The sequence below is a fragment of the Syngnathus leptorhynchus genome, chromosome 9, assembly GCF_054491065.1.
Source record: "Syngnathus leptorhynchus isolate UIUO chromosome 9, UIUO_Slep, whole genome shotgun sequence".
NCBI lineage: Eukaryota > Metazoa > Chordata > Actinopteri > Syngnathiformes > Syngnathidae > Syngnathus > Syngnathus leptorhynchus.
Genome location: NC_141203.1, coordinates 11,060,004 through 11,085,939, shown reverse-complemented (window position 1 = coordinate 11,085,939; position 25,936 = coordinate 11,060,004). Strand labels below are relative to the sequence as shown.

Sequence of the window (25,936 nt, the reverse complement as noted above, 5' to 3'; positions counted from 1 at the left end):
CTCTCTCCTCAGGTGAAGAGCGGCAGGTGTTAAAGCCCCTTCAGCCACCGAGCTACTTCATTTCTAATGAATCCTGCCTCTAGCCATGTGTAGAGGACTTTTTTTTTTTTTTAATCACACTGGTGGACAGTTAGTTCATGTCTTAAAATATTTAAAAAGAAAAGTACATAAAGCGTTTGAAATAAGGTTTAGGATACATTTGCCTAAATCATCAGTAAATTCTATATTTTTAAGCTAAAATATCCTTTTAAGATCCAAAATTTACACATTTGTTGTAGTGCAAAAAATACCCGATTTTTTATTTTATTTTATTAAAATACCACTTTATATAATAATGTTATCTTTATTGGTTCCACAATGGTGAAATCTGTCCATTTACATTTCTGAAGAGGTAAAAAAAAGGTTCAGAGGTTTTAATAATATGGGTGATTGATTTTTTTACGCTAATTGGTCAAATGTAACTGAAATCGAAAGTCTGTATAAAAGCGCTTCTATTGGTCATTTTTTTGTGACATCGCCCACTATTGGCCTGGCGCATGAATTGCAAGATTTTCAGTCTTTAAATGTAACAAAAATATATATATATATTTTTTATAAAATGGATTGTTTTTAGGGATTGAAAGTCCACTGACAACTAAATTCCCTCTCTTGTGAAAAAAAACCCCTCTTCTCGTGGGGAAAAAAAAAGTCTTCATTACCCTTCTTATCATTAGTGTCACTACTTTATTATTTCACATTTGCTCGCACTCTGTTGTGCGAGCAGCTCCAGTTCGTGGATACTGTAATCGTGGGAAAAATAATGACAGTTATCAGTCGCACCCACCAAGTGCCCATAAAAATCTGTCCTCTGTTCTGGAAGATGATAATTATCGGCTGTACTGTCATTATCATTGTTGATAGAGCAAGTCTTGAAGCATTTCCCCCCCTAAAGTAATAATCCCAGAGAAATCACTTCAAATTGGCCTATTTTAGGGAGAGGGGGTGGGCAGCAAGGGGACCAGTTTTGGTTATATTTGAGAGAATCTTCAAGTTCAGGCAGCACACTGGCATCTGTGCACATCAGGCTCGCCACTCGCATTTGCAACTTGCCGCTGCTTTATTTCAATGCAATTATGTAATTGGGCTGCTAATGACAGCGAGGGAATTTAACTGGCTTTGATGAGTTGTTCAGGTGGAGATGGAGGCAGTCGGCTGCCGCTGCATCAGCTCCGTGCAGCCTGCACGACAAGTCCGGAATGAAGAACCCAACTCCTGGCGGATACTTTTTGCTCCTTCGCATGCAAACAAACGCAGACTACACGTGTGGCTTCATCTGCAGATTATTCTGCGCTCCACGGTAAATTCTTAACATTAATAACCTGTGTGCGTTTTTTTTTTTTTTTAACGTGTAATCCTGTATTCTGTGTTTTAGCCAATAGTCAATTTAATTAAATCTGATTATCAGGGATAATTGCTCATGTTGTGGAAGGCTGGACGCAACCCCTCCCACACACACACACGCAAAAAAAAAAAAAAACGGCAGATGAAAGAAGCGTTTAAATATGAAGCAGGATTAACAGGCGAATTCATGTCAGGTTGTTGTGTTAAAATATAAGAAAAATAATAATAAATGATGTGGAAACTGTCATACTGTTTCACCTTTATGCTTGTGCGAGTGTAACAGACCCCGTGCCATTGCAAGTGACTAATTACCGGCCTACTTATGAAAATTGAACTCTGTGTTATGCTAATAAGGCACATTGGGAGCTTTAATTACAATGACATTTATTAAAGCGGTCAGCAACTTTAACAAGCTTGAACGTTAATTTTTTTTTCCTCTTTACAGTTATGATTCGTAGTATAGTACATTTTTTTCCTGTATATTACGATTATTAATATTATGAAGTCGTTTGAGGAAATTAAGAATCATTATGTTTGACATTTTTCCTCACAATAAGAATACGTGCGTGTTATGAATCGGGTTATAATAACAGCGTTACGTCATCTGACCTTAATCCAATTTGTATACAAATATCATTAATCCCAATTGTAATGTGAAAGTGATAATTGTCATTTGTGCTGCTGATGACGAAGATTTGAAGCCCCTGAGGTTGTGCGCTCGTCTTCCTCGCTCAGGTCGCTCGAAGGCAGCCGGGCCAATGGGCTCGCCTCTCGGAGCCAATGAACCAATCAGCGACCGTCTTGGATGAATATTCATGAGTACCAGATTCAAACCTTTGGGGGAGTTTATCTCGATCCGCAGCATCATACCTGGGACTTTTCACGGGAACAAACTGCATTTTCTTATGAAAGGAAGGAGAAAAAAGCGGTTCGACTTAAATTGGGAGCCCTCCCGGTTTGGACTCAAACAACAAAAGCAGGAGGAGGACGAGAGCCGCCGGAAGAGATGACAATGACAGCCATCCCAGAAAGTCTTAACAGTCCCGCCTCAGGAAAAAGCGTTTTCATGGAGTTCGGGCCCGCCGGTCAGCAAATGTCTCCGTCCTCCATGTCCCACGGACACTACCCCGTGCACTGTTTACATTCTGCAGGCCACGGACAGCACGACAGCTACAGCCCGGCCCCGAACTTCCCCCGAACCTTAGCCTATCCTTATATCAACTCTGTGGGAAGCCATTCCAACAGCCCGTACCTCAGCTCGGTTCAAACTTACCAGAACAGCTCGGCCCTGCCTCAGACCCGCTTAGAAGAGCCAGGTAAGCGCGTCGAAAATAACGGATCCGATTGCGTAACCGAGGTTTGCAATTGCGATGCTAATTATAGTCCCGTTTCCCACCCACGTGCATTCATTAATTGTTTTTTTCATTTCAGCACCAGAAAGTGCCAAGAACGCTGTGGTGGAGGGAGGAGAGGTCCGATTCAACGGCAAAGGGAAAAAGATCCGCAAACCAAGGACCATCTACTCCAGTTTACAACTTCAAGCTCTCAACAGGAGATTCCAGCAAACGCAATATTTGGCCTTACCGGAGAGAGCCGAGCTCGCTGCGTCTCTGGGCCTCACTCAGACACAGGCAAGCTATTATTCTATTTTTATTTGTTTTGCGCATGTTTTTTTTTACTATATTACATTTCATTTTCCTCGCAATTATCGGCGTGCTTTTTCCTTCCATATGAATTGCGATGCATGTTAACAAATATTCACCAAATGCAATTCAACTATTATTGTTCTAATGACCACAATTAAGTTTAATTGCATCTTTTTTTTATTCCACTATTCAGACACGTTTTTTCCAGAAAATGTTTGAATTTTTTTCCCCACTGAGATTTGTATAGTTCCCGTTTTCTGATGACAGTTGTTTTAATTTCCCGTCTCACTTTGTTTATTTATTTTTTTTGCGGGTGTGTGACGTTCTCCGTGCGTCCAAGTAGCAACGCCCATTTTCTCACGCTGCTGCTTTCCTTTCGGAACCCTCGCGCAGGTGAAGATTTGGTTCCAAAATAAAAGGTCCAAGTTCAAGAAACTGATGAAGCAAGGCGGTGGCACTATTGACGCTAACGCCTTGGCCACAGGCCGCGGACTCTCTAGCGGGTCTCCCACGCTGGCGCCCGCCTGGAGCACGCCAATCGGTGGGAAGACGTCAGTGGGCGCCACCACGGGGTCCTACATCCCGGCCTACACGTCGTGGTACGCCGGTACACACCAGGAGTCTATGCAACAATCCTCCCAGCTCATGTGAACTCACGTCGGCCATGCACGCCACGCCATGCCCGGAAAGCTTGAGCTCGGAGCGTGGGCATTTGCTCCCCCCCTCACCAGTGGTGGGCGCCTCATTCCGGAACCAGATGAAGATGACGCTAAGAAACTTGAAAGAGATGACCTCCACGTATGAAATCTTTCACAAGCGCTTTTTTGGGGGGGGGGGGGGTGCTCTTTATTTAAAAAAAAAAAAAAAAAGAAAATCACATTTGAGAGAAATGTCATTGTTTATTTATGATGACATCACTTTTCATTCATCACAAGGCCAATCATGAGTATTTCCTGAACCAAATTATATCGATAAATATACTTGTTATCATTCAGAGCATATTGTACGAACTTGTTTATTATTTAAGTTAAATTATTGGGATTTTTTTTTTACTTCTTCTATTCAGGCCAGTCTTGTGTTCTATTTGTGTGTTTAAATTGAGAAAACAACATTCATGCTGCACTATACGCGAGCAAAAGCTTTTCAAGTTTTGTGAAGAGATGAAAAAGAAATACCCACAGGACGAGCAGCTCATTTCTCACTGTGTTTTATAGATAACCCCAAATTGTTTTGTGCTCTACTGGCTGTGAAAGGTTTTTAGGCTTGCTGTAATTCGTCCATATGTGTTTTAGTCCACAGGAAAAAAAAATAGTTTTGTATTGATCTCTTTAATTTATTGGCTCTTTATGTACATACTGTGCACATTTTCACAAAGCAGTAAAATGATTTAACTTATGTGAAGAACCGTGTGTGGAGCTGCGCTGTTTTATAGGTTTAGACACAAAGCATCGTGCACATGCAAATGACTAAAAGATGATTTATGATCATTTTTGGCTTGCAGCCTATTGTGTCGCTGCTGCTGCTTCAGATGTTGTCAGCAGACTAAAACAAAAAGGGGGGGGGGGGGATTTGCCTTAAAAAAAAATCCGGATTAACTCAACAACTCGTATTCTTTTAATTTTTTTCTCAAGACAATCGGGGGTGGGGTGGGGGGTTGATGCGGGTTTTATTGAATAATTACTCCTGCATGTATAAGCAGGTGCTGCAAAAAGACGGGGGCAAGCAAGGGCCAAAACTATAAGGAACCCCCCCCCACCCACGTTGAGCCTTTATGGGAGCCATAGTTCATGAAAATATAATTTATAATATATAATAATAAGCCATTTCCATCCATTGCCATTTTTATCAAATACTCAGCCTAACCATTTAGGGTTTAAAATGCATTTTAAATAGTGTTTTTCAAGCAAAAAAATATCAATTGATATAAACACGTTACATATGTCCGAAATAAACTGGAGCACATGAAAATTTAAATAAAATAAAATTTAAAAATAGTGTTATATAACAATCCATTTGATTGAGAATTGTATTTATATTTTTAGATATTTTTATCAGCGTGTTACAATTACAACACGATTTAATCTTACATGATATTATTATTCTATCAGATTTTTATGGTATTTTTTTACGTATACTATCACAATTTTAATAATTATGAAATCTACCAATCATTTATCCAAATCCAAATTGCACATACACGTCTAAAACAATCAAACGCACTAACATAAAAAATAAAACTATAATGCATTCAAATAAAACCATACTGCAAAGATACATTCTTCTTGTGCTCTTTCTATTTCTTTGTTTCTTTTTTTTCTCTCTCCATCAAACTTGCGTGTCCAAGCACGGTGCCCACGCCCACCTCGCCAATCCCCGGGTGTTTCTCTCTCCATGCACGAAGCAAGCTCGTGTATTGTTGTGCTGCGCCAAACGTCAATTTGGCTGCTCTTCTTGTGCACCGAGAAAGGCGCAGCTGCTCATCCAAGAGGGTCAGCGTTATTTCGCTGCTTTCTCTTCTTGATTATACCGAGCCGAGCCCATCAAACCCGCCATAATTACAGTCATTTCGCCCTTATTTATTCTAATGCAGTTTCCCATCTCTGGGCTAATTATGAGCAATTTTTCCTTTCTCTCTCTCCTTTGCTCTCTCTCTCCCTTTCTCTCTCTTCTACCTTTTGCTTTGTGGGTCCCTCGAAGAATCTTTTAAGCGCCGATCGACAGTGATAAAGCCTTGAAATAAATTCTGGTGTAAAATAGAGGAGGGTGAGCTGCCATATATGCAAGCGGGGTCTTGGCTGGCTGTTTTGGACGTGCGGTGCAAATTGCTTGCAGGTGCAGACTGCATGCAAAACGGTACCATATCCATGCAATATACACAATATACATGGCAATTGATGGTAAATAAAATCTCAAAATATATGACAAGAAAATGTATAACCCACCTTTTAGCTTTTAATGACGAATAAACATCCAAGAGTTCCCCCAAAGCGCTTAAATTCCAATTTCAGCTCTAAAATAAAAATCCGTTCCCCCGTGCATGTTGTGCTCCAGAGATCCAAATATGACTGGGAAAATCTCCTGCTTTATTTCCCCTTTTTATAGCAGATGAGGAGAAAAATGCCGATTATTAGCATAAATGTTTACTCCTCATTACGCTGATGACATTGTGCACTCGAGGTCTTGGTAATCTTTGGGTCGGGGGTGGCGGGGTGGGGGGAAATTATGAGTAATTTTTGCCGCTGCAAATTTAAAGCAGCAGTTATCCCGCAATTCAGGCTAATTCGGATCTAATTATGCTTGAGTCAAGTTACTCTTTGGGCTGAAAACTATATGCATTGATAGTTGCCATTTATTGTGTACATGCAAGTTGGACAATGTTGATGCTCGAGACTGTCTTGGGTAAAAATGACACCCCGTATTAGGAGGCCTGAAATGGTGCCGAATTATGGGAGTAATTGCAGGTTTTCATAATGAGTGGAATTACAGCACAGTGCGAGGACAAATAAGGAAACCCGGAGTGCATGTGGCATTTACAAGTTGCACATTCAAAAAGGGATGCTCGCTGCATGCAAGCCACAAAATTGGGCATCAAGAAATAATGAGGCTCAGTTGTTATTATTTTTTTTTTAGGGGCTGTTTGAGTGGGAATCATTTAGGTCAATATCACAACAAAATGTCTGTGGTGGTTAAAGGATTTTGGAAAGTGATTTGATGGAAGAAGTGATATTCTATTTTCATAATCATATTGAAAATTCTTTCTATCCATCCATGTATCTGTCTATATCTTATCTAAATGCTTAAATATGACTCAAAGCCAATATTGGGTTATTGATTTATGGTTTTCTTTGTTATTTGTGTCAATAACATATTGGCACCAATCACTGTAGGCCTTAACACACTTAATTGTGTGTGTGTGTGTGTGTGTGTGTGTGTGTGTGTGTGTGTGTGTGTGTGTGTGTGTGTGTGTGCACGCAAAACCTTTACTATTTCTGTCAGTATAAATAGCAGCAGAACTTTAAACGGAAAAGGAGAATGACGCGTTCACGGGAAACATGTTTATTTAAATAACCATATGAAGCACTGTAAAAAAAACAAATAAATAAAGACAAAAACACAATTAAGTCTGATCCAAGTCAATTAGATGAAAGACAATCAGTAGCTTGCGGTGGAAAACAGATGTTTGTACCAATCGCCTTTAAAAATAAAAGTCATGAGCGATCAAAAAGTTATATTTACACATACGTGGAGATATACAGCTCTACAAGATTATTATTGGGTTTTGTGTTTCCGAATACAAATCAGATCTTTTTTTTTGCAGACAATAAAAACCGGTCCAAAAAGTTTTGTTTTTTTTGGGGCTCTTTTTCCCCCCCACAGCTAAATATCACACAAGATGAGGTCAAGTCGAAAAAGGCACGATACAGTTGACCTTTGCTACATCACTGACGGGCAAGGTTGGAATTTGGCAACATGATAATTAACAAACGGCATGTTAAAAAAAATAAGTCCAGCATAAAAGTGGTCCATTCATTCATTCATTTCACCCTGGACATAAACAAAATAAATAAATAGAAAAATAACTGCCAAAATGTGGGTCAATGTGGCGAACGTCCACAGTTTTCCTTCCGCGCGTAAAAGTAGGACCCACTCAGACGTCCAGAAATGAATGCGCGCGTATATTTTTCAACACCAGCGTCACCGGTTGTTTTTTTCTTTTTTCTTCTTCAGAATATTGTCCCGGCAGTGATAGCCGGGTTATGATGGAGCAGAGCGGGTTGCAGGTGGCTCATCGAGTTCGTGTTGGAGTACCACGAGTAATTGGCCAAAAAAGAGGACGATGAAGAAGAGGAAGAGGAAGAGGAGGGGGCACTGCTGCTGCCGCCGCCGCCGCTGTTGGACGGACTGCTGCCATTCGGAGGTAACGTGGAATTACTCATGCCTTGAGTCTGTGGAAAGTCCCATGCGCTAGGCGGGGAGGTGCACGGAGGCGACTCGCTGGCGGGGACGTGCTGCTCAGGTGCGATTTCGCCATTTTTCCACAGCTTCTTGAACTTGGAACGGCGGTTCTGGAACCAAATTTTCACCTATGGAGCAGATGACATGTTATTGCTACACTGATTCCGCTCTCCATGGGGATGTGGTGGTGTTTGTTTTTTTTTTTTTTTTTAATAGTCAGGCACCCACCTGTGTCTGCGTGAGGCCCAGGGAGGCAGCCAACTCGGCTCGCTCGGGCAGCGCCAAGTATTGGGTTTTTTGGAAGCGCCTTTGGAGCGCGGCCAGTTGGAAGCTGGAATAAATGGTTCGAGGTTTCCTGACCTTCTTTGGTTTTCCATTCACCATTCTGATTTCTGGCTCACTCTCTTCTTTTTCTGCGGGAGGACATTGGAATGTTGTTTGAGGTTTTGGCACTGGGTGCGTGATTTGGATTGGGGGAGTATTACTTTTGTTTTTACTATATGGCTGTGTGCGTGCAAGTTATAATTTGACATTGGACATTGTTTTTTAACAGAAAGCTATTTTTGTTACTTTATTACAATGGGCGTGTGCATGCAAGACTTTCCACAGAATATTTTTGTGGCTATATTTTCTTTTCTTTATGGGTGTGCGTGCAAGATTTGGACTGTACCCCCCCCCCCCCGTTATATTTCTACATATACGCATGAGATAAAATAAACTAGTTCCAAAATTGTGAAATTTTCCAGCAACTTAGGCAGCTAGCATGCAGAAGAAAACAAAAATGTGACCATGCAATGCATGCATGTTATTTTTTTAAAAATTCTAATTTAATTTTGATATAATATTTTCTTACATTTCTATAAACTTACGATTAATATTTACATTCAAAGTAAAGCGTGGACTTTATTAGATATTTAACTAGATGGATGCTAAACATTGCGTTTAAAGCAATATATTTTATTGTTCTATGCATCACGTTCTAATTTTGAATTATTTTCAAGGGAAATATCACATTTGTGCATGCAAGTTCAAAATGTGCGTTCCATACCGGTTTCGGCAGGAGTGGGTGAGGAGCTGGGTCCAAAACTGCCGTAGGCGCCGTAAGACGAGTTAAAGGCCGCCATGTCGTAAGACTTGGAGTTGTACGGTACCGTACCGGCCCCGCTGCCTTGGTACTGGAAAGAACCGAGGGGTCCAAAGGGCGATCCGCCGCACGAGTGTCCGTGCTGCGGGCTGTTGTAATAGCTGCTGTCCGTAGCCGTGGACACCGGCAGGGTGGGCGACTCCTGCGACTTGTGCAAGCTGTGGTAGTTAGTGGAGGTCATCTGGTTGGAGTGCATATCAGTGCTGAGGTTCTCAAAAACTCCTGTCATCTCGAAATGTGCGCAAAGATGCAAACGCGTCCAGAATCTGGTTGTGCTCTTTGTCGAGTGGGGGGAAAAAGCATCCCAGGGTGGGCTAAAAGAGTCTCCCTCCCTCGGTGGCCTGTGATTATCTGCCACGGTCCGTGGAAGGAGCGTGCTTATGAGAGGGTGGGAGCGCGTCACGCCAACCAATGACGAAAGAGGAACAACACTGACTGCTTCGCGATGTATGACCCCCCCCCCTTTTTTTTTTATGCCCACTCCTCTATTTCAGTGATTTGCAAACAAATACGCGACAATATTTCAGAGTCCTCTTTCTGTGTTTTATCAGAAGGAACAGACGAATCTGTATCTCAATAAACAATATCACCTTTTGCAAATTAATAATCAATGTATTTCTTTATTCCTTACAGTATTTTGTAAGATTTTATTATGCCCTATTTCAAATTGATACAGTTCTTAAATATAGCGGAATGATTTTTTTTTAAACAGACCTATTGTCACATTTATATCGACAGTTAACAAAAAAATGAAAATAGTGATTGTTCTGAATATTGAAAACTCACTTTAAGTCATCAAAATGTGGTTGATTGTCTATAAATGTCAACGTTCATTTTTTTGGGATGAGATTTGGTTGAGTAAGATTTTTTAAAAATAAAAAACAAAAACAAACGCTGTTCCATCGCGCGGAACACAGTCGTGTCGATACAATAGCGCTCTCACGTGGTAGAAAACAGTATTACACGTATTTGTCGTTTCCATGTTGACAAATACAAAAAAAAACGAGTGACGTTATTAAAAAACACTTTCATTAATTTTTAAATAAACGGTTTAATAATGATAAGGAGAATAATAGTAATATTAATAATTATTATTATAATAATTATAATAATAATAGTCATTATATGCTAGCCCCAGTCGTTTCAGTTGTGTAACTCCACATAAATTAATTGAAAATGTTCTGATGTTCAGAACAAAGCCACAGACCGTTTTTGCCCACAAGATGGCAGCAAAGCACATATCAGCACAAACGTTGGACTGGCTGGCCTAATTGCCCTCTTGTTTCACAGCCATTATTGAATCAAGGCATATATTACATTGGAAAAAAAAATCTTACTGCACAGCACCAAGCAAAAAATGTCACAAAAGGTGGATACACACTTTAAAAATGTCTACCTTCAACTGTCCTTTTGTTGCTGACAGAGACAAACAGAACAAGAGGAAGTTAACACTGCTGGTTAGCAAACACAGAGAATATGACGTAATCATGCAGGTAAATCCACCTGCAGAGGCCTTTGCTGGCTTTTCCTCATTTTAGTGCTCCATTGTGTCCATTAAAATGTTACAGTCCGGGGAACTCTGCATGTGTCTTGCAGCATTGTTTCCTTGAAAAGCTCCAGCTCATTAGTGAAACATGTCTGCTCATTCATTCCGTCTTTCATTCACTAGGCCTGGCATGAGCAACAATTGCCCAGTTCAGTATTTTCCATTGCAGGCTGCCTTTCAAATGTATAACATTGTGAGCTAGCATGGTTTAAAAAAAAAAAAAAAATCCACCCTGTCCCTGAAAGAATCCCAAGCATGCAAATGCTTTCCTAAAGACAACAAAGCGAGGAGATGAAAATTCTGCTTCATAAGATGCACCTGCACAATATAATGGACTCTCTGGATCTTCCCCCAATCTTCCAGATTTACGGTCATTATTTCAGTTTTTCCATTATTTGTTTATTGATTGATTAAAATCAACATGGAGCACCAGCAGGTCTTATTATGTTAAAAGAAGAGCAGAAGAGTTCTCGCTCAGTAAAAGTAAAGCGATTTGGTGAGCTCCTGCTGTGACACTTGGAGCAATCATCTCCATGACAACACACCACGACGTTTCAGCTTTGAAATACTTTTATAATACGAGCTAAAGATAAAAGTCAATGGCTTAGTGATTCTTCTATTGTTCTTTATTAGACAGTCAGCAAAATTGCTCCAGTTCATCTGCTCCTTGTAAACATGGAAATGATCCTCCGAGTGTCCCTTGACCTCTTTGTTGGAGAGCTTGCGTATGTTCTGCAGCGCTCCGGACGTGGCTTTTTTTTTTTGTTTTTTTGTGGCTTAGGTTTTTTTGTTAGCTTCCACCAGGTTATTTGCCATTGAGCATGTGTTTCCTAACAATCAGTCATGGGGCATTATGCAGTGGGCAGAAGTTATTTTTAGCAACAAAAGCCTGTGAGACAACAACAATTGAAAGGAAGTTGAAATGAGCTGGACAAGTAGCAAAAGCTTCATTACATTTTCAGTAGATTGGCTTACTTTTAACCCAGCAGATTGGCTCGGGTCCTATCTGACCCAGTTCTGGGTTAGCTGTTTCACCCAGTTTGGCCATTTTAAGAGTGTACATTTGAAAACCTATTAGTGATTTTTTAATGAGACGGTGATCTGGGAATGTACTTTTCGCTCTAACAAAGTGTCACTTCACTTTACAGGAACAATAAAAGGATCCCCCCAGATCCCCGTGTCATCTGCCCGGCCTGAGAAAGAATTTCATGAGGTCTGCGAGGTCCTGTTCCCTCCATTGTTGAGTTGGCGGGATGGCACGACCCCCTCTGCTCCATAAAATGGCAGGCAAGCCTTTGTGTGTGTGTGTGTGTGTGTTCTGATTTAGTGCGGATGGTCTCCCCACAAAGGAGAGTAGCGCTGTCACAACAGGAGCGGGATCAGCTGCTAGCAAAGCGTCATTTAACGCTACACTTCACACGCTCACGTACAAGCCACATCTCGGGGTTGATGATGAGCTCAGCATTCACACGCTGGGACGGGTCTATTTGCTGGAGATACCTGGGTGTGTCTATTCCGTGACTATTTGGTTCTGACCATTCATTGTTTGCCTTTTTGTTTGATTGAAATGGAAATATGATGACTTAGCCATCCATCCTTGAAAGCCATATTTTGAAAATGTGTTTCACAGACACAGCACACTTCTTGAGGCCACACAGAGACTTAAGAAGGGTTCACTTGATTCCAACAAACGAGCAGCTAATTGAAGAAGAAAGCTTTCGTCACCTACAAACGGGTCACCTGATCGACCATCGATCATCCCCTAACCCTCCCGACCCGCACAATAGAACCCTCCCGAGCCAGCTCCTGTTACGCCGACCGAACGCCTTGGGACAGAATGCACATGAAAGTGTTCTTTTGTGCACCGGCTTGATCTCAGGTAAAGGCACTTACACGCCTCTTTGGGCACAAACACACAAAGGCACTGCGGGAACAAAAAAAAAAACCCACAAACAGCTCAGTAGGGTTCAATGCAAATTGAAAATTTTCATAATGTGGCCGTGAAAGGAAATAAGCACTTGTGGTTGCTATTTTCCTTTGACATCTTTTTCTAAAGTGTGTCAAGTCACTTCGTCTGTAAATTCATCTGAACTACTTTTTGAGGAAGTGAACAAAACACCACAAGACTTTTTTTTTTTTTACATCCGCTAACTACTCAGAGCTAATGTTGAACACTAAATATTTATTTACTGAGCTACAACAATGCACTCATGGAATCCTCTTTTTATATTTTTTTACATTTCTGAGCAGCCAAATAGACATATCTGACCCCCTTCCTTTAAATTTTTGTCTTCATCTTTGAAAATTCCGAAACAGATTTTTATCTCCAGCGATTCACTCATCCACAAAGTAGTCCCACAATCAGATCATGGCCTGCTTGAAGCCTGTGATGTGTTTAAGTGTGATGCATCGATGAGCAAATGCGACTTAACAAGAGATGCCATTCACACATTTCACACGAGAGTCATTTGCAGCAATTAGGGATGCGGTTTGACTCCGACTAACACACACACATTCACACGCATCGTGACAATAGCCACTTTGTGCAATGTCATGGCCTGGCTCGGTTAAACTTCTCGTTGCCATCCGATTTGAGCAGACAGACTAAAAACCTTTGCAGAGTTAAGATCAATGCTACCCAAATCTGTTTGGTTAAACGGTGTAACACTACAGGCACCTTGGTGACTATTGATGACTTATTAATCAGGATGGCAGGTGCTAGCATGTTCATAATTGATGCCTTTTTTCCTCCGTCTGATGATTATGGCATCAATAATGCAGCAGTTCAAATCAGTTCCGCTAACCTGCGTTTACAGTGCAGCACTTCAATCGCAAGCACTTTCACTTTAGTTTGCTTTACTCAATGCAAGTGCTTCTCTCACCGTTTGGTGTCAAATGGAGATGTTTATTTGTGCAGCTGAGTTGACCTCTGCCTGTTATCCCCTTAAAATGTGATTAGGTGACTTTTCAGATTCTTTTGCATTTTCCACTTTTTTTTCATTTTAACCATCTTTTTTGTTGGCTTTATGCAGATATACAAAGTAACAGCTGAAGAAAATGGTCAAATAAATCGTGCCTTGCTGTCACACCTCCCTAGCACCTCATAAACGTAACACTGAGGAAAACAAAGCATAGTGTTAACTCAAACAGAAAAGCAAATCAAATAAAACGTAGAAGGTGATAGTGTTAAATCAAACAGAAAAGTAAAAAAAAACAAAAACCTAGAAGGTGATCTTAACATACAATATTCTATTAATTTATACTGGTGTAAATCAATGAAGTGCCAGGCTGCTTAAAGTAATTTGTAAAATAATGTTTTGATGTAAATAACATAAATGTAGATTAATAAGTATAGCTGAGTTTTTGAGCATTTAAAAAAAACGCCTACGTGGACTTTTGAAAGAAAAAATTCTGAAAATGGCTGCTAGCTCACAGGGATTCAATGTGATTTTATTTTGTTATTTATTTATGTCAACAATTACTTTTTTTTTTTTTTGTCATACCACCGTTTGACCAAAGAGGGCGCTGTGGCTCAGTCCCTCCACCCGGAGGTCAATCAACCGGCTGCGGCTTCCAGTGTCCCAGTGTCGGCTGAGCTGAGCGCACTGGAGCGATTGTGCTTCTGCAACTTTACACCCAAAACTCGCACCGGGATGCTGCCACGAGGGGAATTTTGCCTGGCACTTTTCTACTTTTTGAACGCACCTCTTCTGCAGGCCTTCAACCTGGACACCAACTATGTGATCAGGAAAGACGGAGAGCCTGGGAGTCTGTTCGGATTCTCTCTCGCCATGCACCGGCAGCTCAACCCAGACAAACGAATGTGAGTCTCCGCAATTTTTACATTTCCCTTATGCAACATTGTAACATCACGAATGTGCATCTTTTCGCCATTCAAACAATGATTGAAGTTTTTGTCGTAGCCTAAAAAGTACTTTCCATTTTGTGTGAGTTTTATTGTGATGTATGCATGAGGCGCATTGCAGGCAAGTGAATAAACAATGGTGACAAGTGTCATGCAAATGTGCTGTAAGGTCAAGCCGGGTGGCCTCTGGAAGAAGACCCCCCCCACATGTGGCTTGATTGTTTAATTGAAAGTTGATTCATCTTGTAAAATGGTTCTTTGTTGCAGTTATGTTCAGAACTAGTCTGTGTAAGCTAGTGGCAAGTTGCTACCTGTTTTTATTTTTTCCAATTAACATCTCAAGCTATTGTGACGCCATCTAGTGGTTGATAGTGGATTTACACCTGATACAACCAATCAGACTGAAATAAGGGTTGTCTATGGAGGGGAAATTAATCAGTACGAACAAATCATACAGTATTTGGGGTGTAGTTAGTCCACCCATTTACATTTGTATTCTCAAGTGTCTAGAAGACAATAAAAAAATTGTTCTGTGGTTGCCGAAACCTCGAAGCCAAGCCTGAGGTAGCAGTTTAAATTCTGCCATACTTGATTTGAGGGACTTCAGCTTTCTCTTGCAGAAGGCGGCGAGCACGTCGGCGTGTCGAAGCTTGCGTCCGGCTTGAGGCTGCACGCCTGCTTGACCCCGCAGCAGCGTGAGCGGTTAGAACGAACGACAAGCCCTGATAACCACAGGCACAGAGATTTCACAGAGATTACTACAACCTGTGGAATTTTATCTCCGCTGATGTTGTGACTGCGGGTGGGCAACAGAAGCTCACGCTGGGTGCAAACATTTGGATTTTTTTTTTTTTTATATCATCCTTCATTGAGCCAAAGCACTCGTGGATTCGAAAAACCTCAAAGCACATACTACACAAAAAAGGAATAAATTGAACATGAGTGTCAATGATTTATTCATTTAGTTATTTAGTTATACTAGTTCACCCACAACCGGATGACTTTCGATGACTAAAAAGGAAGTGTTGAACTCTTCGCTGTTGCTTCCGTAATGTCAGCGTGGTGCTTCACAGCTGGAAGTGGTTGCTAGTTCCCTTAGCTGGCTCAATCAGCTTTCACTTGACTTGTCGGGCTAATTAGCTGCCGAGTCACATGAGCTCATGAATGCGGGCCGGAATCCAATCGAAAGATTTAGTAAATAGAGAAAGGAGGCAAAATTGAGACAATTGATCACATTTTTGCTTGTCATTTCAAAAGAAGGCTCTAAACACTAGATGTTGTTTTATTGTGAAGATCTGGTCAAGTTTGTTATGAGTAAGAGCAACTTCATTTCCGTGCACAACTTTTCCGTTGCGGCGCAATCATTGTTTGCAGCGACTGGCACCTCGATCGCAATGACAGACCAAACAAAGCTCAGCCTCGCATGTTTTTCAGAACAAAATGAAAAACACTGCCTCTGCTGTTTCTTTTTTTTTTTTTTTTTTCTTTGCAAAGGCAGATTTGAGGTCATTCATTTTGGTGGAGCAAAGCACTGCTTCACTGACAAACCAGAAGGCAGTGTTACATGCTAATGTCAATATTAACCCTCAGTCACTTGCTAAATTCTACAACTTTTCCCGGCGGCTCTGCTTTACAATTCTAACACTGATGTGCTTTTCCTCATCTTGTATCGCTGTTGAGTAAGCTAGCGTGGACACCCCTGAGATCTTTTCGATATGATGCAAATGTCCAATAGAATTCTCCTTGTATGACATCACATGCTGCTGAAAATGTCAACTTAGTAAAAAAAAAAAAAAAAAGCAGCTCCTGTTTATATTTGGTGGTTTGTTTGCAATTTGCTCTTACATCTCAGCGTCAGACCTCCCCCAGGCCCTGTTGGGCAACTGGTCTAGAAGATCTGTAGAACCTCAAAGAAAATGACGCGAGGAGAAGAGTCCAAAAGCTAGACAGGATTTCCTTTCTGTGCCGTAAGGAAATTCCGGGCAGTGCCCAAGAAACTTTCACATACTTCTTGACTTTTTATCGTCAAGAAGCTCCTCTTGTCAAAAATCCTCCTACATGTTATTTTTCTGTACAGCTGTGTTTCTGTTTCGCTGTACTGTGACATTGTTTGGCCAATTCTCAAGGTTATGAAAGATAAAGTTTGCCCTCAAGACGATTCAGTCAAATTCATTCGGTTGTTTTGGTTTGATGGCTGGAATTAGAACTGACTTAAAGTGACACCAATTTATTTTATTTTTTTCTCAGGTTATTGATCGGTGCCCCCCGAGCTCGAGCTTTGGGGAAACAGAACGCCAACATCACTGGAGGACTCTACAAATGTGACATTAACTACTCTCACCATTGTGAACGAATTTTATTTGACAGTGAAGGTAAGAGTTTTTCCACATCCCGTCCAATCTCATCTGGAGGAAACCCAGCCATGGCCTCTTTGTGTCCATTGAAGCTTCTATTGTGCATTTGCGTTCATGCCGTGGCTTTGTCTTTGTCTGAATTTTGAAAGAGGATATCCGAGTTGAGAACAAGGAGAACCAGTGGATGGGGGTCACGGTGCAGAGTCAAGGGCCCGGCGGGAAGATTGTGGTAAGTGTTTAAATATAAAAAGACACCTTCTGGAATGAATGAAACAAAAAAGCAAAAATCTTGTCATCGCTTCAGACGTGCGCTCATCGCTACCAGAAGCGCTTGTTTGTGAACACGGCCCAGGAGGCCCGTGACATCACAGGCCGCTGCTACGTCCTGAGCCAAGACCTGACCATCGACGAGTCTTCGGACGAGGACGGCGGCAGCTGGAATTTCTGCGAGGGCAGGGCCAGGGGACACGAGATGTTCGGGTCGTGTCAGCAGGGTCTGGCTGCCGCTTTCACCAAAGACTACCATTATTTGGTTTTTGGAGCACCCGGAGCGTACAACTGGAAAGGTCTCCACACCTTTAATGGTCGCTTCGTTGGGTGCCTGTGATTAAGTCTTTTTTTTTTTTTTTTCCGTCAGGCATTGTACGTGTCGAGCAAAAAAACAACACCCTTTTAGAGATGGGCGTGTACGACGACGGCCCTTATGAAGTCGGCGACGAGCACGCCTTGAACCCAGAGCTCGTGCCCGTGCCAGCCAATAGCTACCTCGGTGAGACGCCCAAAAAAAAAAAAAACATCAAATTTCCTACGATCATCTGATTGATTGAGATCGGTTGAAACGAGGAACCTGTCGTGATGGCTGACCACGCCGTTAATTCTCGGATTCCTTTCACGTTTAGGATTCTCTCTGGACTCCGGTCACAGCATCACTAGGGGGCGTGGCCTAACTGTGGTGGCTGGGGCGCCCAGAGCCAATCACAGCGGTGCCGTCCTGCTGCTGAGGAAAGAGAACCACGGCTCGACCCGACTTACCGTGGACCACACATTGTACGGGCCCGGGCTGGCGTCCTCTTTTGGTTACGACGTGGCCGTAGCGGACTTGAACGGAGACGGGTGTGTTGCATGTCCACATTAATCTGCCGGGTATGAAAGTAGGCACCAGGCTACTTTCTGTTCGGTTGCTTAGCAACCAACTACGCCGCCGTCGTCACGTCCAAAATGACTAATATGGGATCACTTTGACCCCAGTTGGCAGGACATAATCGTCGGAGCGCCCCAGTTCTACATGAAGGACAAAGACGTCGGAGGCGCCGCTTATGTTTACATCAACCAGGCGGGACGATGGCGAGGCGTCGCTCCTGTCCGTCTCAACGGGACCAGAGACTCCATGTTTGGTCTAGCGGTGGAGAACATCGGCGACATCAACCAAGATGCTTATCAAGGTTATTTGGTGGCGCTGTTGCTTTTTTTTGTATGCTGTTCTCAGCTAACTCGATTATTGTCGCAATAATTGTTTTCCCTCCCTCAACCAGACATCGCCATCGGGGCACCGTATGATGATGGAGGTACGGGAAAGGTCTACGTTTATCACGGATCAGCGCAGGGGATAAACACACGCCCGGCTCAGGTTGGTTTTATAGATTACGCATGACAATTAATCGATCTCACTTTGTCACGGATAACTACTTTTGTTTCATGATGAGGTTTTGATATCGGAATTACTTGCGGTTGTTTTTGTATTTGATTCCAGATTATTTCCGGCAAAGATTACAACATCCGACTGTTTGGCTATTCTCTGGCAGGCAACATGGACCTAGACAGCAACTCTTATCCAGACCTCGCCGTGGGCTCTCTCTCAGACTCGGCACTCATTTATAGGTTTTTAAACATTACACTGAATTGTCTCGATTTCTCATTTTCCACTAATTTAGCTCATTTTTAAAATAACGCTAATCAAGAGAGAAATAATGTTGGTGAAGCGAGGCGTTAATTCGTTCAAGTATCCGATAATTAATGCACGGCGTGCATTAGAGCGCAATCTACTATTTTGATGAAGTATTTTGAAAGCGTTCAATACGTACTGATTGCTACAATTACATTTCCCTCGTTTTCAGAGCAAGACCAGTCATTAGTATCCAGCGAGATGTCAAAATCTCCCCACGGGAAATCGACCTAACAATAAAGAACTGTGGAAGCAACATCTGGTAAATATTCACTCATAATGGAAAACTCTCTCGAGTGTAATTTGGCAAAAATATTTTTCTGTCTTTAGCTTCACTGTGGATGCTTGCTTCAGCTACAGAGCAAATCCGCCATCGTACAACCCGAGAATAAGTACGTAAATCATTTTTGATTTTATTATCCGCACGGAAGCTTTCTTGGGTCTCTTATCTCGCGTCGTCCTCTTCCGCCGCAGTTATCGGCTACTCTGTGGAGTTGGACGGAATTCGCAGGAAACAAGGCTTGCTCTCAAGAGTCGCGTTCTTCAATAAATCCAACTCGGAAACGGAACACCACTTTAACGGCACCTTGGACCTCCGAGGACAAAAGCAGGAAACGTGCATTAAGATAAAAGCCAAGTTAAAGGTGAAAAAAAAAAAAAAAAGATCATAAAGCATCTACACATCGAGCATGTACACAATTTTGAATAATGTTTTTTTCTTTCTTTTTTTAATGTATAGGAGAACATCAAGGATAAAATGCGAAGTATTCCCGTTGAGGTGTCGGCACAAATAGTTGGCACGAAGCGACAAAAGCCAAAGAGCGGCCTCCCGCAGCTAATGCCTATTTTGGACTCTTCTCAGTCAATCAATGAAAACATCCAGGTAAAATGACAATTCATTTTTATATTCAAGTATGGAAACATTACTGTCATCATCGTCTTTTTTTTTTTTTTGGTAGGTCAATTTTGTCAAGGAAGGATGTGGAAGTGATCACGTTTGTCGCAGTAACCTGATGATGGATTACAAATTGCTGTACAAGCAAAGCAATCAAGACATTTATTCACCTTTACCCATGTGAGTCACACAAAGAACCTCTTTCAAATCAAATCGAATAATCTCCCATTGAGGATATTAAGGGGAAAGTCGTTTTGATGATCTACACCTCAGCAGGAAGGACAACGTCTCCGTGTTTCATCTGACTTACGAGAGGAAGGACTTGGCTCTGCGGCTGACCGTTAGCAACTTGCACGGGGATGACGCCTACGAAGCCAAGCTGACGGGATCCTTCCCCGACACGCTTTCGTATTCGGGCGTCCGCTCGCATCGCAAAACGGTAAAGCGGATGACCATAATAATCATCAAAATAATATGACCATTCCATTCTCCTGAAGTGTTTGTAACTTTGCCGTAGATGGACAAGCAGATCATTTGCGTGGCCAATCAAAATGGCTCCCAAGCCGACTGCGAGCTTGGCAACCCGTTTAAGCAAGGCACCGAGGTACAAACTCACATATTACATTCCTCACACGGCACTTTTCAAATAAGAACAATTTTCTTTTTCCACTAAGGTTACGTTTTACATCATCCTGAGCACCGCGGCGATGACTCTGGAGACGACAGAGATCGATATCGACCTGCAGCTCCAAACGTAAGAGCTCACCTGAAGCTCTGCCGTGTTCTGTAAAATTTTTCCCCGGAGTTACATTTTTCTTTTCCCCCCCCCCCCCCCCCGGACTCAGAACGAGCGTACAAGATTTGGCTAATGTGAGAATCAAAGCCAAAGTGATGGTTGAGTTGCCGTTGTCAGTTACCGGGTACGTCCGACAGTAAGAACGTGAACACATCACGAGGAGGTCCGAATGATTTTGCTGGTCTCCGTCAGGGAAGTCAACCCTCATCGGGTTTCATTCGGAGGAGTCGTGAGAGGAGAAAGCGCCATGAAGAGCGAAGAGGAGATCGGTAGTTTAGTCAATTACACCTTCAGAGTACGTTGATATGATTCAAGTCCTGCCAGAGTCAAATTAAAATTGTCGTGACTATTATCAACTGTTTTTTTTTTTTTTTTTCCCCAGATCAACAACTTGTGGGGCGCTTCCGTCAAATCTTCCTTGCACATCCAGTGGCCCAAATCCAATCAAAATGGCAAATGGCTTTTGTATCTGGTGAAAATAAATGCTAAAGAAGAAGCGCGTGACATCGTTTGTACACCAGAGTCTGAGATCAACCCTTTAAAGCATATCCAGGTAGAATTAAACACAAAAGACGTTCAAGTAATCGCTTCCTTGCTAATTCGTAAAAAACGGATGTGCTTTCAGGAGAACTCTGCATTCAGGACAAAGCGGGAAATTGCACCGAAAAAAACTAAAAGCAAGACTTGGCCACTGTCGGGAAAAAATAAGATTTTGGTGAGCATTTTTTTGCAGGGTAAAATTGATTCACATAGCACAAAAAAAAAAAAAGCTTGGTTAGCTTTAAAGTGGAACTCAAGTCATAAATGTTGAAACGTACTCTTTCCTTTTAAGGCGTGTGGGAAAGATTTGCAGTGTGTGGTGCTCAAGTGTCCCTTGCGTGGACTCGACGGGTCCACTGTGGAACTCCGAGCTCGTCTGTGGAACTCCACCTTTCTGGAGGTGATGATGAAAATAACTTTCCCTCAATTTACTTAATGCTTGGTTACTTCCCAGCCCTGATGTGGTTTTGTCTTCACTCAGGATTACACTTCTCTGTCATCCTTGGATATTATTGTGAAGGCTTCGCTGGTGCTCCACAACCGGGCCACAAACATGATTCTAAAAACTCCTGACACCGAAGTAAGGCGTAGAAGTTGATGTTGATGACGTTGTGGCGGATTCCAATCGTATATTTCACATGGCAGGTGACGCTCATGGTGTTCCCAGAGAGCACAGTGGCCCAATACGGTGGCGTCCCCTGGTGGATCATCGTGGTAGCTGTTCTGGCAGGAATCTTGATTTTGGCTTTATTGGTCTGTTTGCTTTGGAAGGTGAGTGGGAGGCGTGACAATACACATTCAGTCCAATTGGCTAATAGGGATGCACTGGCCAATGAAAAACTGTATTGTAATGAAATGTTGTGATATATTGTAATTGTTGATTGATCATCCTCAACTCCCCCCCCCATTCCCTTCAGTGTGGTTTCTTCAAGAGAGCAACCAAAGAGCAGTACGATGCGGCCTATCACAAGGCCGAGATCCATGTTCAGCCTTCTGACAAAGACAAGCTCTCTGCTGAGGCCTGATTTTATGCTCTGAAAAGGTTCTAAAATAAGCAAAAACCAAAAAAAAAAACAGCTCGGGCATGCGCGGCGACTAATGAACTCACCTCGGCAGCTTTAGGCTTGAAAGCGTTTCTCCTCTGCGAAGAAACAACCTTTTCTAGATTTGCACTGATATAAAGCTCTGCCCAGATTTTAACCTGACACACATTGCACACAACCAAAACAAATTGCTCTTGTGTCACAAGATGGTTGTTGTGGAATCGTGTTCTCTGCAGGTGCTTAAGCTGACATGGCCTTGGCTTTCGGAAACGTGCAATGAACCGCAAAAAGCATGCTTAACATTCTTCTTCTGCCCCAGCCAGTGCAACTCTTACATGTTTGTTGTCTACTTTTCTTTTTTTTTTTTTTTTTTTTTTAAATCATGTTTCTGTCCATCCAGTGTGGCTTCTTCAAACGCGCCAAGCAGGAGGACACCGTCCCCCAATATCACGCCGTGCGCATCCGGAAGGATTCTCCTCACTATGAAGACGGCAAAGTCAAACCGGATCTTTTTGAGAAGAAGCCTTGGATGACGACGTGGGTCGACGATGAAAGTTATTCTTGAGCCTTCAGGCTACCAATTAGAGACAACCTCTTGAATTGCACAATCCAATGAAGATCCAATACAAGAGCGGTAAGAACAATTATGCTCATCTATCTTTGCAAAGGCAGAATTTTTAGTACAGTTTTTTATATTGCCAGTGAAAGACAATCATTTGTGATGTCAGCCGATTTCTCTTCATGTTCACATGAGTCTTGAGTCTTTCTACTGTATAGAAGATTTTTCTACATGTATCTTTTGTATATAATTTCTGCACAATGTATATTTATTTTTTTGATAATTCATGTATGATAGAGCCAAAGATGTCCAGTTTTAAATGTGAACTAGACTTAAGTGCATTTAAAAATGAACTACTGATGTGACATAGTGGTACTCTCATCGAAGCCTTGCGGAATTTAAAAAAAATATGCACAAACGGCACAGTTGACTTCTTGTATGTGTTGTATTTGAGGACTTTTGTAGTTTTTTTTTTTTTTTAAAGAACAGCAATCATACCCACAGTTGACTCGCTGTGAATAAATGTGATTTTATATTTTTAAGGTAGTATGGTCACTGAAAAAAAAACATTTTTGTGTGTGAATCTAACAGGGCATAGCTAAATGTCCTGAATTAGATTATTCAGGAATGTTAAATTGTGAACTGGAATAAATATTCTTAAAAATTGAAGTGACAAAGTTGCAGGTCTCTTGTGATTTGAATTTAATTTTATTCATCCAAAAATATCTTAAAACATGTATTCAATATTTTGGACATTAAGTTGGAACAAATTTTCTGTTGTATAAAAAAATGTTGAAAATCATGCATCCTGGTTGACAGCTGACAAAAAAAGTAAAGAGCAATAATGATGACTGCCTACAAAGACAAAAATATTTTGTCAATAAACACTGAAAAGTGTGTGTGTGTGCTCAGTCAAAGGTTAACCGGAAGGGCTTCTCCTGCTCCTTGCGTTGGTTATCACACAGTTTGGACACCTCCTCCACTCGTCTCTGCAGGAGAATGGAATTTTGGTCGATCCACTGCAGGGAATCCATGTGGGCGTTGAGGATTTTGCATATCTGTTGAAGCTGAGGAAATAAAAGTCAGACATTAAGTGTAAGCTCGCAAAATGTTAAGTTAATATATGTGACTTTGATATTTTGTCTTTTAAAGAGTATAATTGCAGAATTCAACGGTTCATATTTGTAAAGTGTAAACGAAATGATCGTGAGCTTTTTGCTGTGCCTGCCTTGGCCACTAGGCGGCAGTACTCGACATGTATACCAGAAATGTTCCATCTCTTTTCAACCTTCGTGTACACCTGGCAGCATCTTACCGGGTCGCTGGTGTCGGCAGGACCGCTGGACGTGTTGAGGTGCTCGATGATCTCCTTCAGGTCCTGTGACATCCTCTTGAGCTGCGCATCCACGTTCTCCGCGAGCTTGTACGTCCTCTCGCGCTCCTCGTCTGCATTTTGCATGTAGATGGTGCCGTTCTGCTCTTTGACAGATTCCTCCAACGGGCACAGCAGATCCTCCAGCTCCTTCTGCTGGGACAGGATGAAGTCCAGCTCCTGGTTGAGCCTTTTCTGGTCCAGCTTCACCTTCTCCATTTCCTTGTGCAGGGACGTGATCTTCTCGGCATTCTCCACCAGCATGCGGTCCCATGCGTTGACTTGAGTGGCCTGCTGGAGGAAGTGTCTGTCTTGATCTTCCAGCTCCAGGCTCCACTTATTCAAGAGGCCCTCCAGTTGGGCATAGGTCATCACAGCAGGGGCGGTGGTGGTCGGGAGGGTGGTGGCCACTGTAACTGCGCTCGTGGTGATGACAGGTTTGAGTCCTAGCGAGAAGCTTGAAGTGGTGGTTGCAGCCAGGCCAGTGGAGGCCGGCACGGCGGCAGTGGTGGTTACCGCTCCGAGAGGTTTGAGTGTGAATGACACGCCTCCGCCGGCCGCGGTGGTCGTTGCAGCCGGTGCCGCGGCAGGAGTCGGAGTGGCGCCGAAACTAAAACCAGACCCCATTGCGGGGGCTGCAGCTGTTGGGGTGGAGAACAGAGATGGAGCCACTGGGGTCACTGCAGGGGGAGCCGGGGTTGGTGAGGGTTTAATCCCCAGGGTGAAACCTCCAGCCTGTGGAGCTGAGGCTATAGTGGTGGAGATGGTTTGGGGACCCAGTGTGAGGTTAGGAGCAGCACTTGACCCAAAAGAGAAGCCACCCCCTGGTGCGCTTGTTGTGGCTGTCGCTGTGGTGACTTGGACCTTGCTTCCACCAAAGCTGAAGGCTCCGAATGGGAGACCTCCGGATGCATTTGTCGTGGGTGCCACTGCTGCTGCCGGTTGGGTTGCCACTGGGGTCCCAAAGGAGAAGCCTCCCCCTACAGGCGCAGGCGCCGCTGTTGCTGGTGCTGCTGCTACCGGTTGGGTTGGCACTGGGGTCCCAAAGGAGAAGCCTCCCCCTGCAGGCGCACCCGAGGTCATACTGAAGCCAGACGACGGCACCGCCAGCGAGAGACCTGCAGCCGGGGTGGACTGCGGAGTTGAACCTAGGCTGAAGGTAGTGGCAGTGGGGGTTCCAAATGCGAGGCTCCCACCGGCAGCGGTGCTCTTCGCTGGGGTGCCGAAACTAAAGCCGCCGCCGCCGCCGGTCGGTGCACTACTAGCGGCGGTTTGAGTGGACGAGCCGAAGGAGAAGCCGCCACCGCCGCTGCTTCCGGCGGCTGCGGGAGCGGACGTTGTGGTCAGGCCGAATCCCGTGGCGGGTGCCGCTGGAGCTGTAGTCTTGGCGGTGCCGAAAGCAAAGCCCGCGGAAGGCTGTCCAAAGTTGAAGCCGCCACTCATTGTCGCTCACCGGACGATAGCGACGGACAAAATGTTTCACGCACCTCGCTGTCTTTTTTGGCGGGTCACGGCTGCAACTTACTAGAAAGTTGAGGTTTGCACTCCCCCCCACAGCGAAGCTTGTAATAAATAGATCACAGGTCAGTTGTCATTACAATAATGAGCGGCGATCGCAGACGAATTGCACTTCACAGTCAAAAACGTGGCTCCAACATTCGTTCCATCGTCACACAGTAGGAGCTGTATGCTATTGCTATCGGAAGTGACGACAAACACGACTGCTTCCGGTTTCTGTTTCTTCTTTGGATGTTCTGGAATTTCTAAAAATCGTTTGGTCATTTAAAAAAAAAAATATTTTTTTGACTGCCACGATTCCGCGAATTTACCTATTTATGGTTCCCCTCATAATAGTTTTCATATTAAAGGCTACAACTCACGCCCAGCCGATTTGAATT

At 43.0% G+C, this 25,936-nt stretch overlaps 4 protein-coding genes across 9 annotated transcripts; 2 read left to right on the top strand and 2 right to left on the bottom strand.

Annotated features, from left to right (window-relative positions):
* Positions 1 to 852: 852 nt before the first annotated feature.
* Positions 853 to 4,572, top strand: dlx1a (distal-less homeobox 1a). Of its 2 annotated transcripts, none has more exons than XM_085921106.1 (4): positions 853 to 1,336; positions 2,116 to 2,696; positions 2,812 to 3,011; positions 3,420 to 4,572. In XM_085921106.1, exons 2-4 carry the CDS (start codon positions 2,186 to 2,188, stop codon positions 3,675 to 3,677), a joined length of 969 nt encoding a protein of 322 aa, XP_085777232.1. In that variant the 5' UTR covers positions 853 to 1,336; positions 2,116 to 2,185; the 3' UTR covers positions 3,678 to 4,572. The 2 variants fall into 2 exon arrangements, with proteins under 2 accessions (XP_085777232.1, XP_085777233.1); XM_085921107.1 differs by having other exon boundaries at positions 2,074 to 2,696.
* Positions 4,573 to 7,075: 2,503 nt separating this feature from the next.
* Positions 7,076 to 9,480, bottom strand: dlx2a (distal-less homeobox 2a). Its single transcript, XM_085920321.1, has 3 exons — positions 9,031 to 9,480; positions 8,211 to 8,395; positions 7,076 to 8,110 (listed from the first exon to the last, which is right to left on the bottom strand). The coding sequence occupies exons 1-3, from the start codon at positions 9,353 to 9,355 to the stop codon at positions 7,751 to 7,753; spliced, it is 870 nt and encodes a 289-aa protein (XP_085776447.1). The 5' UTR covers positions 9,356 to 9,480; the 3' UTR covers positions 7,076 to 7,750.
* A 2,854-nt stretch (positions 9,481 to 12,334) lies between these two features.
* itga6a (integrin, alpha 6a) lies at positions 12,335 to 23,343 on the top strand. 5 transcript variants are annotated; one of them, XM_085920296.1, is made up of 26 exons: positions 12,335 to 12,551; positions 14,389 to 14,495; positions 16,785 to 16,909; positions 17,041 to 17,120; positions 17,196 to 17,457; positions 17,529 to 17,660; positions 17,791 to 18,004; positions 18,140 to 18,333; positions 18,424 to 18,518; positions 18,642 to 18,769; positions 19,006 to 19,095; positions 19,164 to 19,225; positions 19,308 to 19,477; positions 19,573 to 19,716; positions 19,793 to 19,908; positions 20,002 to 20,167; positions 20,246 to 20,332; positions 20,403 to 20,482; positions 20,574 to 20,648; positions 20,717 to 20,819; positions 20,907 to 21,077; positions 21,150 to 21,239; positions 21,357 to 21,464; positions 21,546 to 21,644; positions 21,710 to 21,835; positions 22,508 to 23,343. In XM_085920296.1, exons 2-26 carry the CDS (start codon positions 14,464 to 14,466, stop codon positions 22,670 to 22,672), a joined length of 3,114 nt encoding a protein of 1,037 aa, XP_085776422.1. In that variant the 5' UTR covers positions 12,335 to 12,551; positions 14,389 to 14,463; the 3' UTR covers positions 22,673 to 23,343. The 5 variants fall into 5 exon arrangements, with proteins under 5 accessions (XP_085776422.1, XP_085776420.1, XP_085776419.1 ...); XM_085920294.1 differs by lacking the exon at positions 12,335 to 12,551 and adding an exon at positions 21,982 to 22,106 and having other exon boundaries at positions 14,265 to 14,495; positions 20,005 to 20,167; positions 22,508 to 22,655; XM_085920293.1 differs by lacking the exon at positions 12,335 to 12,551 and adding an exon at positions 21,982 to 22,106 and having other exon boundaries at positions 14,265 to 14,495; positions 22,508 to 22,655.
* An 18-nt stretch (positions 23,344 to 23,361) lies between these two features.
* LOC147051164 (uncharacterized) lies at positions 23,362 to 25,808 on the bottom strand. The gene is made up of 2 exons (XM_085920300.1): positions 23,982 to 25,808; positions 23,362 to 23,733 (listed from the first exon to the last, which is right to left on the bottom strand). Exons 1-2 carry the CDS (start codon positions 25,479 to 25,481, stop codon positions 23,575 to 23,577), a joined length of 1,659 nt encoding a protein of 552 aa, XP_085776426.1. The 5' UTR covers positions 25,482 to 25,808; the 3' UTR covers positions 23,362 to 23,574.
* Between the last annotated feature and the right edge of the window lie 128 nt (positions 25,809 to 25,936).

Excerpts from the sequence above, each read along its gene's own strand:
- dlx1a (XM_085921106.1), top strand. The coding sequence starts at position 2,186 with ATGAATATTCATGAGTACCAGATTCAAACCTTTGGGGGAGTTTATCTC. Across the intron at positions 2,697-2,811 it reads GACCCGCTTAGAAGAGCCAG|CACCAGAAAGTGCCAAGAAC; the intron begins GTAAGCGCGTCG and ends TTTTCATTTCAG. Across the intron at positions 3,012-3,419 it reads TGGGCCTCACTCAGACACAG|GTGAAGATTTGGTTCCAAAA; the intron begins GCAAGCTATTAT and ends ACCCTCGCGCAG.
- itga6a (XM_085920291.1), top strand. The coding sequence starts at position 14,326 with ATGCTGCCACGAGGGGAATTTTGCCTGGCACTTTTCTACTTTTTGAAC. Across the intron at positions 17,458-17,528 it reads CGGAGCGTACAACTGGAAAG|GCATTGTACGTGTCGAGCAA; the intron begins GTCTCCACACCT and ends TTTTTCCGTCAG. Across the intron at positions 20,483-20,573 it reads ATCGACCTGCAGCTCCAAAC|AACGAGCGTACAAGATTTGG; the intron begins GTAAGAGCTCAC and ends CCCCGGACTCAG.
- dlx2a (XM_085920321.1), bottom strand. The coding sequence starts at position 9,355 with ATGACAGGAGTTTTTGAGAACCTCAGCACTGATATGCACTCCAACCAG. Across the intron at positions 8,396-9,030 it reads ACCCACTCCTGCCGAAACCG|AAAAAGAAGAGAGTGAGCCA; the intron begins GTATGGAACGCA and ends GTCCTCCCGCAG. Across the intron at positions 8,111-8,210 it reads TGGGCCTCACGCAGACACAG|GTGAAAATTTGGTTCCAGAA; the intron begins GTGGGTGCCTGA and ends TCTGCTCCATAG.
- LOC147051164 (XM_085920300.1), bottom strand. The coding sequence starts at position 25,481 with ATGAGTGGCGGCTTCAACTTTGGACAGCCTTCCGCGGGCTTTGCTTTC. Across the intron at positions 23,734-23,981 it reads CTGCCGACACCAGCGACCCG|CTTCAACAGATATGCAAAAT; the intron begins GTAAGATGCTGC and ends TTATTTCCTCAG.